This window comes from Bufo bufo, chromosome 4, assembly GCF_905171765.1.
Source record: "Bufo bufo chromosome 4, aBufBuf1.1, whole genome shotgun sequence".
In the NCBI taxonomy this organism is placed as follows: domain Eukaryota; kingdom Metazoa; phylum Chordata; class Amphibia; order Anura; family Bufonidae; genus Bufo; species Bufo bufo.
In genome coordinates, this window is record NC_053392.1 from 420,192,031 (window position 1) to 420,207,747 (window position 15,717).

The following is a 15,717-nucleotide window of genomic DNA, read 5'->3' on the forward strand; positions in this document are numbered from 1 at the left end:
TATATATATATATATAAATAATTTTATTTATTTTCTTCTTCGTGTGGGCTTATGGAAAAGTGATTACCGGTGAGTGTAATCTTAAATTTCCCAAAAGCTAGCTGCTCTCTAAAGCCTAGGTCTAGTCTGCAATGACGAAAAAAGGTACACAGAGACTGCCATTTGGCTGCTCTACAAATCTGTTCTAAGGAAGAATCAGCCCTCTCTGCCCAAGAAGTGGAAACTGATCTGGTGGAATGAGCACCAAAACCTTCCGGGGAGTTTTCCCGGCTATAGAATAGGCCAAAGTAATGGCGCTTACAATCCATCTGGAAAGTGATTTAGGAGAGGCTGAGAGACCCTTGTTTTTTCCACTGAATTGAATAAAAAGGAGACGGAATCCAACTTGTCACCCTATTATCATAAATCTTAAAGCAGTTGTCTCGGCTTTTTCTGTTGATGAACTATCCTCAGCAGAGGACATCAATATCAGATCAGCGTGGGTCCACTGCTGCTGTCCCATAGACATACAGCAACGAGCAGGAAGAGAGAAAGGAGACGACACGTGCATACTGCGTGCGCCATCTCCTCAAACAGCTGATCTGATATTGACAACCCATCCTGAAAATAGGTCATTAATAAAAATAAAAAAAAGGTCGAATAACCCCTTTAACCTTCAATAGTCAAATAATTCATAAAATAAAGCAGAACACAAGCTTGACCAATAAGGGATTAAATAATTAATCTATGGTAGCATGGAGTGTGTGAGTTTTCACACTCATATACAGTACCCCCTAGGTTTCCCTAGCTAAAGGTGCTCCTGTGTGAGTTATTAAATACAGGGGGAGGGGGGAAATACAGGAATATTCATGCATCTACATGCTGCCTCCACACTTAATGCCCTGGTACTCCTAGTCAATCACATATGGTGAATGTCAAGCTCCCAAGAGAAAAGCTTGTGGACTCAATGCTCGGATCCTAAGCTGTGTCCACTCCCTGGAAAAACTTAGAAGAAAAGGAGGTGTATCCAGCAAGTAAACTCATATCTTCTTCATTGACAACTGTTCACATTAAAAGTCGCACATCATGGTTTGGTTTGGTCTGACACTTGTCAACCGTAACAACGGTCTATGAGTAAGACCGTTGTTACGGTTGAAACTTGTCAGACCAGACCATGATGTGTCTTAATGTGAACAGTTTTCAATAAAGATGATATGAGTTCTCTCGCTGGCTCCACCTCCTTTTCTTCTAAACTTCTGATTGCTATTGTATGAACACACAAGTCTCACACAACATAAACACTCACATATCCCACTAGGTTCTAATAATCAGCCACTTTGAGAGATTATGCTAATTGGCATCTAGCTAGGCACACACTCACAAATCCCCTATTGTAAGTATCAGCCACTTAACACAGGCTCATGCGATGTATATGTCACTCCCCAGGATTCCCTAGTTAAAGAGTGCTCTCCTGGGCAAGTCATTAAATACAGATGTTATTCCCAAGCAGGGGTAGGAATGGTGTAGTACAATTGATATTACCTAGGTCAGGGGTGTCATTGGATTTAACATCTCCGTTCCCTATGTGCTCCCCTGTTACCTCATAGAAAAAGAGGGAGTGAAAGGAGCAAGGGAGGAAAAAAAGGAACAATATTAGTGGTCCCATATTTTCTCAGGATTAGCAGTTATTGTGCCTTGGCTAGTGTGGAGTTAATAGAAAAAGCAAACAGGTAGGGTAGGTCTAGGTTTCCTGGCGAGTGGGGTGGACTGTTTATTATTTCATCTTTAGTCTATAGCAGGCATGGCCAACCTGTGGCTCTCCAGCTGTTGTAAAACTACAATTCCCACCATGTCCTGCTGTAGGCTGATAGCAGTTGGCAGTCTGGGCATGCTGGGAGTTGTAGCTTTGCAACATCTGGAGAGCCTCAGGTTGGCCATTCCTGGTCTATAGTATTTCTGATAGGACCATATGAGCTTGTGTTTAACAGTATAACAAACATTTTACCAGCCAATATTGTGGAGGTTGCTTTCATGCCATAAACAAGATGAACGGTTAAAAGGCATGAGCTTCTGACAGTGTCTCGTGATATCACTCTTCTGGATGTCAGCAGACCCCTTAAGAGCCCTTCACACAGTGGAATTTTGGAGCGGACACCACGCCAAAATTCAGCAGGCAGCAGTGTTTGTTCTGCCTCCTATTGTTTGCAGTAGGAGGTAGCGCTCAAGTGTGGCCGGAGGTTTAAAGCCACAAAATGGCCTTCTTGGTGTGGAGTGCGGACAGCAGTCTCTTGATGACGCGTTGACTGTCCGTTCGTGGCTTAGCTCCATTAAATTAAGCTAAGATCAAAAGCTTGTTCAAAGCATCTAATGTGCATTCATTTCATTGGACCTTTTGAAAATAGTGGCGCATGCCGCTTGGCCATTTTCAGCGCTCTTATAGGAATGAACGGAGGACGGCTGCTCATGCGCCCTCTAGGACTTTGTGGGCCCCGTTCTAAGTATAGGTGTGGGTCCCAGAGATGAGACCCTCGCGTATCAGACATTGGGGTATATCCTAGTGTTATGCCCCCAATTTCCGAGATAGGAATAACCCTTTAAAGGGGTTGTCTCATCTCGCCGTTACTAAGGCTACTTTCACACTAACGTTTTAGTTTTCCGGTATTGAGATCCGTCATGGGGGCTCAATAACGGAAAAAAAACGCTTCAGTTTTGTCCCCATTCATTGTCAATGGGAACAAAACTGAACGAAACAGAACGGAGTGCTCCAAAATGCATTCTGTTCAGTTAAGTTGCGTTCACAGAACGGAGAGCAAACCACAACATGTAGTTTGCTTTCCGTCCTGCGATGCGGAGCAAGACTGATCCGGGATGACCCCCAATGCAAGTCAATGTTGACAGATCCGTTTTCTCTGCCACAATAGAAAACGGATACGTCCTCCATTGACTTTCAATGGAGTTGAAGACGGATCCGTCTTGGCAATGTTAAAAATAATACAACCGGATCCGTTCATAACAGATGCAGGTGGTTGTATTATCAGTAACGGAAGTGTTTTTACTGAACCCTGCCGGATCCAGAAAAAACACTAGTGTGAAAGTAGCCTAAGACACAGTTCTGACCACCTCCTGGCCAGGAAACAACATAGTGCCCCGATGCTCGCTGTTTCAGTAGCTCATATTGCAGTGCATGAGAGCTATGGAAACAGCATAACTTGCTGTGCTACGATTTTTCCGTATTTCTCATGTACTGCAATGGGACCTATTGAAACAGCAAGCGCTGGAACGCTCTGCTGTTTCCTGTCCGGAAGGTGGTCAGAACTGTGTGTTAGTAACGGCTAGATGAGACAACACCTTTAAATAGAGCTGAGCTAGACATAGGCCATGTGACATCTCTGGCATAGTAAGAGACTGCAGCAGTCAGATCCACATTTTCTTCAAACATCTGATCAGCATGAGGGCCGGGACTTGGACCCCCATACATCTAATATTGATGGAAAACACCTTTATTCAAGGGCTGGCTTTTAGGGTGTGCGATCACACAGGACACATCACTCCACCAAGATAAAGGGGCATCTCCGCACCACAACAGCTGATCAGAAACACTCGGCTAACAGCAGAAAGGGTCTGAATGCTTCTTTCAGCGAACACATACTGCGGCGGTATATTGCACTGCATTAGTGTATTTGGTTCTGCTAAGGCAGTATTTCGTGCACTTTGGTATTTGGTTCTGCTGTAGAATCAAATACAAACGTGCAGCACAATAAACTGCCCAAGCAGAACTGGATAAGACTGCAGAAAAATATACTGTCCCAGCAAAACTTCTGCAGGGGCAGAATATTGTGCTGCACAGTGGTATTTGGTACTGCTGGGGCAGAATATTGTGCTGCACCGTGGTATTTGGTTCTGCGTGCCCAGTATATTGTACTGCACTGTGGTATTTGGTTCTGCAGGCGCAGTATATTGTGCTGCACTGTGGTAATCTGAAAGCACACACACAGAAGAATACATATAGAAAGAATGTTTAACCACTTCAGCCCCCAGTGCTTAAACACCCTGAAAGACCAGGCCACTTTTTACACTTCTGACCTACACTACTTTCACCATTTATTGCTCGGTGATGCAACTTACCACCCAAATGAATTTTACCTCCTTTTCTTCTCACTAATAGAGCTTTCATTTGGTGGTATTTCATTGCTGCTGACATTTTTACTTTTTTTGTTATTAATCGAAATTTAACGATTTTTTTGCAAAAAATGACATTTTTCACTTTCAGTTGTAAAATTTTGCAAAAAAAAAAACGACATCCATATATAAATTTTGCTCTAAATTTTATTGTTCTACTGTCTTTGAAAAAAAAAAAATGTTTGGGTAAAAAAAAATGGTTTGGGTAAAAGTTATAGCGTTTACAAACTATGGTACAAAAATGTGAATTTCCGCTTTTTGAAGCAGCTCTGACTTTCTGAGCACCTATCATGTTTCCTGAGGTTCTACAATGCCCAGACAGTACAAATACCCCACAAATGACCCCATTTCGGAAAGTACACACCCTAAGGTATTCGCTGATGGGCATAGTGAGTTCATAGAACTTTTTATTTTTTGTCACAAGTTAGCGGAAAATGATGATTTTTATTTTTAATTTTTTTTTTCTTACAAAGTCTCATATTCCACTAACTTGTGACAAAAAATAAAAAGTTCTATGAACTCACTATGCCCATCAGCGAATACCTTGGGGTCTCTTCTTTCCAAAATGGGGTCACTTGTGGGGTAGTTATACTGCCCTGGCATTCTAGGGGCCCAAATGTGTGGTAAGGAGTTTGAAATCAAATTCTGTAAAAAATGACGAGTGAAATCCGAAAGGTGCTCTTTGGAATATGGGCCCCTTTGCCCACCTAGGCTGCAAAAAAGTGTCACACATCTGTATCTCCGTATTCAGTAGAAGTTGGGGAATGTGTTTTGGGGTGTCTTTTTACATATACCCATGCTGGGGTGAGATAAATATCTTGGTCAAATGCCAACTTTGTATAAAAAAAAAATGGGAAAAGTTGTCTTTTGCCAAGATATTTCTCTCACCCAGCATGGGTATATGTAAAAAGACACCCAAAACACATTCCCCAACTTCTACTGAATACGGAGATACCAGATGTGTGACACTTTTTTTGCAGCCTAGGTGGGCAAAGGGGCCCTTATTCCAAAGAGCACCTTTCGGATTTCACTCGTCATTTTTTACAGAATTTGATTTCAAACTCCTTACCACACATTTGGGCCCCTAGAATGCCAGGGCAGTATAACTACCCCACAAGTGACCCCATTTTGGAAAGAAGACACCCCAAGGTATTCCGTGAGGGGCATGGCGAGTTCCTAGAATTTTTTATTTTTTGTCACAAGTTAGTGGAAAATGATGATTTCTTTTTTGATTTTTTTTTCATACAAAGTCTCATATTCCACTAACTTGTGACAAAAAATAAAAACTTCCATGAACTCGCCATGCCCATGAGCGAATACCTTGGGGTCTCTTCTTTCCAAAATGGGGTCACTTGTGGGGTAGTTATACTGCCCTGGCATTCTAGGGGCCCAAATGTGTGGTAAGGAGTTTGAAATAAAATTCTGTAAAAAATGACGAGTGAAATCCGAAAGGTGCTCTTGGGAATATGGGCCCCTTTGCCCACCTAGGCTGCAAAAAAGTGTCACACATCTGGTATCTCCGTATTCAGTAGAAGTTGGGGAATGTGTTTTGGGTGTCTTTTTACATATACCCATGCTGGGTGAGAGAAATATCTTGGCAAAAGACAACTTTTCCCATTTTTTTATACAAAGTTGGCATTTGACCAAGATATTTATCTCACCCAGCTTCCCCAACTTCTCCTGAGTACGGAGATACCAGATGTGTGACAATTTTTTGCAGCCTAGGATGGGCCAAAGGGGGGCATATTCAAAGAGCACCTTTCGGATTTCACTCGTCATTTTTTACAGAATTTGATTTCAAAAACTCCTTACCACACATTGGGCGCCCCTAGAATGCCAGGGCAGTATAACTACCCCACAAGTGACCCCATTTTGGAAAGAAGAGACCCCAAGGTATTCGCTGATGGGCATGGCGAGTTCTTGGAAGTTTTTATTTTTTGTCACAATAGTTAGTGGAATATGAGACTTTGTATGAAAAAAAAAAAAAAAAAAAAAAAAATCATCATTTTCCACTAACTTGTGACAAAAAATAAAAAATTCTAGGAACTCGCCATGCCCCTCACGGAATACCTTGGGGTGTCTTCTTTCCAAATAGGGTCACTTGTGGGGTAGTTATACTGCCCTGGCATTTTCCAGGGGCCCTAATGTGTGGTAAGTAGGTAAATGACCTGTGAAATCCGAAAGGTGCTCTTTGGAATGTGGGCCCCCTTTGCCCACCTAGGCTGCAAAAAAGTGTCACACATCTGGTATCGCCGTACTCGGGAGAAGTTGGGGAATGTGTTTTGTGGTGTCATTTTACATATACCCATGCTGGGTGAGAGGAAATACTTTGGCAAAAGACAACTTTTCCATTTTTTTATACAAAGTTGGCATTTGACCAAGATATTTATCTCACCCAGCATGGGTATATGTAAAATGACACCCCAAAACACATTCACCAACCTTCTACTGAATACGGAGATACCACATGTGTGACACTTTTTTGCAGCCTAGGTGGGCAAAAGGGGCCCCAAATTCCTTTTAGGAGGGCATTTTTAGACATTTGGATACCAGACTTCTTCTCACGCTTTGGTGCCCCTAAAATGCCAGGGCAGTATAAATACCCCACATGTGACCCCATTTTGGAAAGAAGACACCCCAAGGTATTCAATGAGGGGCATGGCGAGTTCATAGAAAAAAAAATTTTTTTGGCACAAGTTAGCGGAAATTGATTTTTTAAATTTTTTTCTCACAAAGTCTCCCTTTCCGCTAACTTGGGACAAAAATTTCAATCTTTCATGGACTCAATATGCCCCTCAGCGAATACCTTGGGGTGTCTTCTTTCCAAAATGGTGTTATTTGTGGGGTGTTTGTACTGCCCTGGCATTTGAGGGTCTCCGCAATCATTACATGTATGCCCCAGCATTAGGAGTTTCTGCTATTCTCCTAATATTGAGCATACAGGTAATGAGATTTTTTTTTTTCCGTTCAGCCGCTGGGCTGAAAGAAAAAAATGAACGGCACAGATTTCTTCATTCGCATCGATCAATGTGGATGAAAAAATCTCTGCCAAAAAAAGAAAAAGGAGGGGAAAGGAGTCTGCCAGGACAATAGGAGCTCCGCCCAACATCCATACCCACTTAGCTCGTATGCCTAAAGAGGGCCACACTTGTGTAGAAATTGTCCACATAAGATGGTACCCTTGCCGAATAAAGGGTGACACCAAGTCCCCAGACTGTCTTCCCACTGCTCCCCAGGTAGTCAGGGCAACCGACCGGCTCCAGGGTCTGATCTTTTCCCTCATAGATCCGAAATTTGTGGGTATAGCCTGTGGCCCTTTCACAGAGCTTATACAATTTGACCCCATACCGGGAACGCTTGCTTGGGATGTATTGTTTGAAGCCAAGGCGCCCGGTAAAATGTATTAGGGACTCGTCTACGCAGATGTTTTGCTCAGGGGTATACAAATCTGCAAATTTCAGGTTGAAATGGTCTATGAGGGGCGACCGAATTTTGTGGAGCCGGTCAAAAGCAGGGTGGCCTCTGGGACGGGAGGTGGTGTTGTCGCTAAATGCAGAAAACGGAGGATGGTCTCAAATCGATGTCTGGACATAGCAGCAGAGAACATGGGCCATGTGATGAATTGGGTGCGTTGACCAATATGACCGCAAATTATGCTTCTTTGTCAGGCCCATGTTGAGGAGAAGGCCCAAAAAAATTTTAAGTTCGGAAACTTGGACTGGTTTCCACCGGAAAGGCTGGGAATATAGCTTCCCGGGTTTGCGGTTATAAATTGTGTGGCATACTGGTTGGTCTCTGCCACGACTAAGTCCAAGAGCTCCGCAGTCAAGAACAGCTCAAAAAAATCCCAGGGCCGAACCGATTTGAGCCTGTCTCAACCCGAACTCCAGACTGGGCGGTGAAAGGGGGAACTACTGGTGGGCTGAAGTTGGTGACTGCCAATCCAGGATTTGCCAGCACCTCAGGGACTCTAGGGGCTCTACGGGGCCTCTCTGTGCAGGTGGACTTGAACGGGGTAACTATTGCACTGCCACCGTACCAGCTTCAACTGCCCTTCTGGTGCTCGCTACTTCACCAGGTTGTACGGCAGTGCTGGTACTAGGTCCAGGAAGGGCTGCGCTGCTGGTGTATGCCTTCACCACGTGATCCGGCCAGCGACCAGCCCCACTCTGCTGCTCTTGAAGCGGATCTGCGTAACCGTGTGGTCTAGCGACATGGGGCCGGGTACGCCAGGTGCTGCCAGGGACCTCCACCTCCTCGTCCGAACTTTGGGTCAGAGAGCCACTGCTTTCCACAGGTTCATATTCTGACCCGCTAGATTCGTCAGATGAGGGTTCCCACTCCTCATCCGACTGGGTCAGAATCCTGTAGGCCTCTTCAGAAGAATACCCCTGTTTGACATTTTGGACTACTAATTTAGGGGTATTCCCTGAGGACTACCCAAGAAAAAAAGCAAACCTGTCCTTACAAAGGGAGGCTAGCGAAGTACCGGAGGCTGCTGCGGTTGATAAAAAATATCAAAACTGATTTTTTTATCGCCGCAGTGCGTGTAAAATGAATGCGCAGTGACAAAAAATATATATTTTTTGTCACTGCGGTGGGGCGGGGCTGTGGTGTGAACCGCACGTGTGGGCGACCGATCAGGCTGATCGGGCACAACACTGCGTTTTGGGTGGAGGGGCGAGCTAGGTGACACTAATACTATTATAGATCTGACCGTGATCAGTTTTGATCACTTACAGATACTATAAAAGTACAAATGCTGATTAGCGATACGCTAAACAGCGAATAAAAGTGACTGCGGTGCGGTGGGCGCTAACTGACGCTAACATACATAACCAAGGGGCCTAAACTATCCCTAAAACCTAACAGCCAAAACCAGTGAAAAAAAAAAAAGGGACAGTATACACTGATCACTTTTTTTCCTTTCACTAGTGATTGACAGGGGGCGTTCCAAAGGGTTAATTGGGGTGCAGGTGGGTGATCCTGGGGCTAAGGTGTAGTGTTTGGTGTACTCACAGTTCAGTCTGCTCCAGTGCTGGATCCAACCGACGAAAAGGACCAGCACAGGAGCAGACAAGCATATAACAGATCATATTAGTAAATATGATCTGTTATATGGCTTTGGATTGGATTTTTTTGAAAATCGCCAGCCTGCCAGCCAATGATCGTTGCTGGCAGGCTGGTGACGAAATACTTCTTTTAATTTTGCCGGCCCGCGATGCGCATGCGCGGGCCGGCTTTGAGCGAACATCTCGCGTCTCGCGAGATGACGCGTATATGCGTGACTGTGCGCAGCGCTGCCCACCTCCGGAACGCGATCCTGCGTACAGCGGTCCGGAGGTGGTTAATGTATTGAATCTCCATACAACAGAAAGTTTACAGAACAAAATATTTTACCTGGCTAATTGTAGGTAATTTGGTCAGAAGCATTTGAAAGACTTGTGGCGGAAGAGTCCTGCTGCAAAACCTGAAGCAGCTGTTGAGGTTGTCCACAACAGCAATGGCATTTGTTAAGTGATCACTCCTTTTTCAAATTCACCTAGTAATAGAAGGAAAAGTATGAAGAATCAATTCCAAACCTACTCCATTGCTTATCTATATACATGGAATCAACACACACACTTCAATCCACCGTCTTGTAACAGAAACACCTTTTATATAAATGTCCCAACATAAAATATATTAATTTCAACACTAAAGCCTCTTTCACACGGGCGTCCCGGATTTGCTCGGATGCACTGTGGGAAACCCACGGCAGTGCGCATGCAATTTCAGTCAGTTTTGACTGCAGTCGCGTTTTTTTTTATCGCGTAGATGCCTATGCATTTTGCACACACGTGATACAAAATTGACTGTGGTACCCAGACCCGAACTTCTTCACTGAAGTTCGGGTTAGGTATTCTGTAGACTATTATTTTCCCTTATACATGATTATAAAGGGAAAATAATAGAATTCTTAATACATACAGCTTACTAAAAGTCGATTGAGGGTTTAAAAAATAAAATAAAAAAAATTAACTCACCTTATCCCAATAATCGCGCAGCCGGTCTAGTCTTCTATTTCTTCTTCTTTCAGGGACCTGCAAAAGACCTTTGATGATGTAATCGTGCTACAACACGTGGTTGAGCACGTGTGACTTCAGCGCAGGGTCCGTCTGAATGACGATATATCTTCAAATGCCCTTTTGGCAGGTCCTGAAAGAAGACGATGCTGGCTGGCGATCAAGTGGATAAGGTAAGGTGAGTAAATTTTTTGTATTCTTTTAACCCCTCAGATCGACATTTTAGTAAGCATTCTGTATTAAGAATGCTAATATTTTAAGGGAAACTAATACAGTGAATTTACTTTAATGGGGTCCGGGGGTTTCTCATCCCCATCGTCTCCTATCAACCATGCGTGAAAATCGCACCTCAATCCGCACTTCCTTGTGATTTTCACGCATACCCATTCATACCCAAAACGCAGAATGTAGAACATGCTGCAATTTTCACGCACTGAACAAGTGATGCGTGAAAATCACTGCTCAACTGACAGCCCCATGGAAGTGAATGGGTCTGGATTCAGTGCGGGTGCAATGCGAACACCTCAGCATGCAACCTGCGCAGAAAACTCGTCCGTGTGAAAGGGGCCTAAGGCTGAATTCCGCGTCTGTGGAACACGGTCCGTGAGATACCTGACTGGCATCCTTAATGCAGGAGCGCACTGCGTCCATAGGCTGTTATGACGCTGTGCGCTTTGTGCGCCGCAGTGCAGTAATACACGGACGTGTGAATCCAGCCTAAAAAAGGTAGAATTAACACAAGACCACTTAATTTCTATTAACCCCTTCGTGACAGCCATTTTTCACCTTCCTGACACAGCCTATTTGGCAAGTCTAACATGTGCCACTTTATGCAGTAGTAACTTTGGAGTGCTTTTGCCTATTCAACCAATTCTGAGACGGTTCTCGTGACACATCGTACTTCATGTTAATTATAAAAATAAAAAAAATTATAAAAATTTTAACAAATGTGACACCGCATAAAATAGTTATAACTAAGACTACTTTCACACTATCCTCTCGGCATTCCCAGAAACCTATAGTGCTGCTGTCCGGCCTAATTAACTATAATGGGGATCCGAGTAGATCAGGCTGCAACCTAGCAAATATGGTGATAGGGGCCAGCAGGTATCAGGTGGCGTTCCGGCAACGCCGGATCCAGACATGTCAGTCGGCTGCTCCTTATGTCTAATTTATGTTTGCATCATTTTTTTTTTTTTAGAACGCTTAGAAATTAAGAAAAATTTCCAAAACCGACTTTACCCCCTTAAAGACCGGCCTATTATCATTTTCCCCACACATTCCAAAAAGTCCATAACTTTTTTATTTTTCTGTTCCCATAGCCAAATGCATGCTTTTTTGTGGGACAAGATGCATTTTTAATGGCACCATTTAAATTTACCATGTCTTGTGTGGAAAAACAGGAAAATAGTTTGTGAGGTAAAATTGAAAAAACCCACAATTCACCAAGGCTTTGGGGTCTTGACATCATGATGTTCACCGTTCACTAAAAATTACATGTCATGATTCCATGATTCTGCAGCTCAATACAATTACAGTGATACCAAACTTGTATAGTTTTTATTTGTTTTATTAAAAAAAATAAAAACCTTGAAAAGTAAAAAAAAAATATGCATCACCATTTTCTTATATTTCGGTCTACAGAGCTGTATATTGGCTTGTTTTTTGTGGAATGAACTGTAGTTTTCACTGGTACCATTTTTTGTGTTATGTACAACTTTTTGATCACTTATTTAATTTTTTGGGAGGGACAAGGTGACAAAAAAATATATATATTATGTTTTTCATGATTTATAAAGGCAGATTTTGCTGGAATGGTTTTTGGGTGCTATGTCCCATTCAAAGAGACCCTGAGGTATCCCAACAGTGGAAATCCCCAAGAAGTGACCCCATTTTGGAAACTACAACCCTCAAGGAAATTTTTTGAGGGGTTTAGGGTACTTTCACATTAAAGTTATTATTTTCCGGCATTAAGTTCCGTCACAGGGTCAATACCATAAAAGAACTGATCAGTTTTATCCTAATGCATTCTGAATGGAGAGCAATCCGTTCAGGATGCATCAGGATGTCTTCAGTTCAGTCTCTGACTTTTCAGGACTGAGATAATATTGCAGCATGCTGCAGTTTCATCTCCGTCCAAAATTCCGGAACACGTGCCCGCCATTTTTTCCCATTGAAATGCATTAATGCCAGATCCGGCCCAGAGTGTTCCGGCAAAACAGATCCGGCATTGCGGTCTGCGCATGCTCAGACTGAAAAAAAATTAAAAAAATGTGTGAAAAAAATGTATGCCGGATCCGTTTTTCCAGATGACACTGGAGAGACGGATCTGGAATTCAATGCATTTGTCATACGGATCAGGATCCTGATCCGTCTGACAAACGCCATAAGTTTGCGTCCGGAACTTCCTGCCGGAATCCTCTGCCGCAAGTGTGAAAGTACCCTTACTGAGCACACAGGTGTTTACAGGCCCCACAGGTGTTTCTTAGAATTTAGAAACACTTGGCTGTGAAAGTGAAACATTATATTTCTTTAAAGGGTTTCTGTCACCCCACAAAACTCTTTTTTTTTTTTGGGATAGTTAGATTCCTTATAGGGCGATATAGGAGAATATAATAGTCTTACTTACTTTCACGCGGCCGATTCTTTATAAAACAAAGTTTTATAATATGTAAATGAGGGCTCTACCAGCAAGTAGGGCGTCTACTTGCTGGTAGCCGCAGCAGCAATCCCGCCCCTCGCCGCGTTGATTGACAGGGCCAGCCGGGATCTCCTCCTCCGGCCGGCCCCTGTCCAGTAATTCAAAAATCGCGCGCCTCCGGTCATTCGGGCGAGGCGCTCAGAGATGAGGAGGCTCGTCTCTCAGTGCGCCTTCGCCGATGACATCACCGAAAGAGAAGACGTCATCGGCGCAGGCGCACTGAGGGGAGTGCTGAGGAGACGGATGTGGAAACCACACTGATGACATCCATGTGCTTTCCACATCTGTATGCCACTTCCACAAAAGATAGAACAGGTCCTATTCTAATCCTCAAAATGCAGACCTCAAACCCATAGAAGTCAATGGCGCTGCAAAAAAGTGCGGAACGCACAGACCGTATCCTTATTGCAGATTCGCGATTTGCAGACCGCAAAAATGGATATGGTTGTGTTCATGAGGCTTTAGATACACACCTCCAGCAGGCAGGAACATACAAGATCAGATAACCGTACATAAAGTCACGTGCATGACTTAGTTGAATAACTTTGTTAGGTGATTGTTAAAGTGGAAACCACTTCAAAGGGAGTCTGTCATCAGCATTAACACTTTTTTTAACCCTTCCCATAGCTCCTAGCATGCTTACAGTTAATAAAAACGTTACCTCTGCATCAATCCTGGATAAAACCACTCAAAAACGATCTTTATTAACATATGCAAATGAGGGCTTGCAAGTGCCCAGGGGCGGCGTTACCCCTCGTAGGTACCCTGCTAGCTCAGCCTTTCATTGCTTCCCCCCGCCCCTTCCTACCCTCCACCCGCCCATCTACCAACTTGTTATTCCGCCGAGATCCCACGCCTGCGCACTCATCCTTTGGGCCGCGCATGCGCACTGCGATGCCATTACCTTGGTATGGCATCACAGTAAATATTGCGCATGCGCCGGCTAACGAGCGGCGAAAACACAACAAAGGAGGCGGTCCATCGGCGCTGTGCATTAATACTGTGATGCCGTACAAGGAATGGGCATCGCAGTGCGCATTGTTAGTACTCAGTGTGTGCTAGTGTAAAAAGTCAGCCCTTATTATTAACAAGTACGGCAGACGTTGGGAAGGTGTTTAATTCTAAAGGAGGCTAACACTATCACTTATAACTCCCCTTGAAAAGAAAAACTCCCCAACAAAAAAAAAAGTTACAATCGTATTACCAATACCCCACTTGCTCCCATTCCAAATCTTCCTGGATCCTCCACTGGTCTCTACGTACTAAACATTCCACACACAAGAAAGGTGATTGCCTGGGCTGTCACATTTCATGTGGTCAAGAAGAAATCAGGAAGTATAGAGCAGCGGGTAACCAAGGAAGTCAATGTAATAGTGGAGATACATCCCAATTGTTTTTGTTTACACCCACCAATACATTACGGCTACTAGAAAATATGGCAAAAAATACAACCTTGAGCAAGCAATTCTTCCCCCAACTGAATTTCTTCAAGGAAAAACTTTTGAACAGCCTCAGCACTTTAAGATCAGGAAGCTGTAAGAAAAACATAATGAGTAGCCATAGTAGATATTGAGAATTTTACATTAACAAGCCAAAAATAAAGAATTAAAGAGGTTCTCTGGGCTTTTAATATTGTTACCTATTCTCAGGATAGATCCAAGATCAGATTGCACACCCGGCACCCCCACCGATGAGCTGTATGAGGAGACTGCACACGCAGTCCGCACGTGCTATCTCCCGTCTCTCTTCCTGCTCTGCTGCTGCTTTGCCATAGACAGCAGTGGTGAGCAGGAAGAGAGAAGGGAGCTGATAGAGCTGATCAGCATGGGTGTCAGGCCCCCGCCGATCTTATATTGATGACCTATCCTGAGGATAGCTAAAAGCCTGGACAACCGCTTTAAAGTGGTTGGCCACTTCATGGTTACTGTTGACCAATGTGAGATGATAATATGGCACTTACAAATATTGCCTTTGTTGAAATTCTGCACCATTTTCTATATTTCATAAAGTATACTCCCTTGTTTACAAAGTCTTTTGTGCTGTCCACACAGAGGTCCTCTCTATAAGATGGTTGCTGAATGAGGGTCTTGTGACCAGGTAAATCGCCTCCATGTGATGCCTCCTGCATTCAAATACACTGCATCTGCACTAAACGCCAGAAAACGTGCAGACGGCAGGTGCATTGTGTTTAAATCAAGGAGACGAGATACAAAAAAATCGCAGCACTCGTCAGTGTAGTAATTCCAAAGTGGTTTATTCCATAAACAGCAAGGTGGGTGCGACGTTTCGACCTAACCAGGTCTTTCTCAAGCAACAAAATGAATTTAGTCTGTGTGTGCTTTATACCTTACAAAGTGGGTGGAGCTATCACTCCCCAGGTGAGGTGATATATCCAAATACATAAACATTCATGGGTCGTCATAATAATGAGGATCACTTCGATCCAATACAGTGTATAGTAAATAATCTTCGTGACATAAAAAAATACAGACAAAAATAACATCTTACAATATGACAGCTCACACCACGGGCAATGTAAAATCCCTCCCTTACAGTCAATTTCTGCGAGTTCGCAGAATTGTTAGTGATGAAGAAAGGGTGGAGGTCAGATTACAGGAATGAACCAGAAATTTATCAAGAGAGGCTAATCCCCCCACAACTGACGAATACACACCAAGATAGAGCTCGTAGGATGGAAAGGGAACGTTACTTAAGAAAAATGAAAATAAAACAAAGAAACAAACTAGAATCCCTTTTTGTATCCAGATATACAGCAGTGAGCAGACAGGTTGC

At 43.5% G+C, this 15,717-nt stretch overlaps 1 protein-coding gene across 1 annotated transcript in view; it reads right to left on the minus strand.

Annotated features, from left to right (window-relative positions):
* Positions 1–15,717, minus strand: part of TOMM20 (translocase of outer mitochondrial membrane 20) — a 112,664-nt gene that overhangs the window by 23,084 nt on the left and 73,863 nt on the right. The window contains 4 exon segments of the mRNA XM_040429304.1: positions 9,559–9,683; positions 9,686–9,700; positions 14,377–14,442; positions 14,445–14,457. Coding sequence (XP_040285238.1) covers positions 9,559–9,683; positions 9,686–9,700; positions 14,377–14,442; positions 14,445–14,457 — 219 coding nt within the window.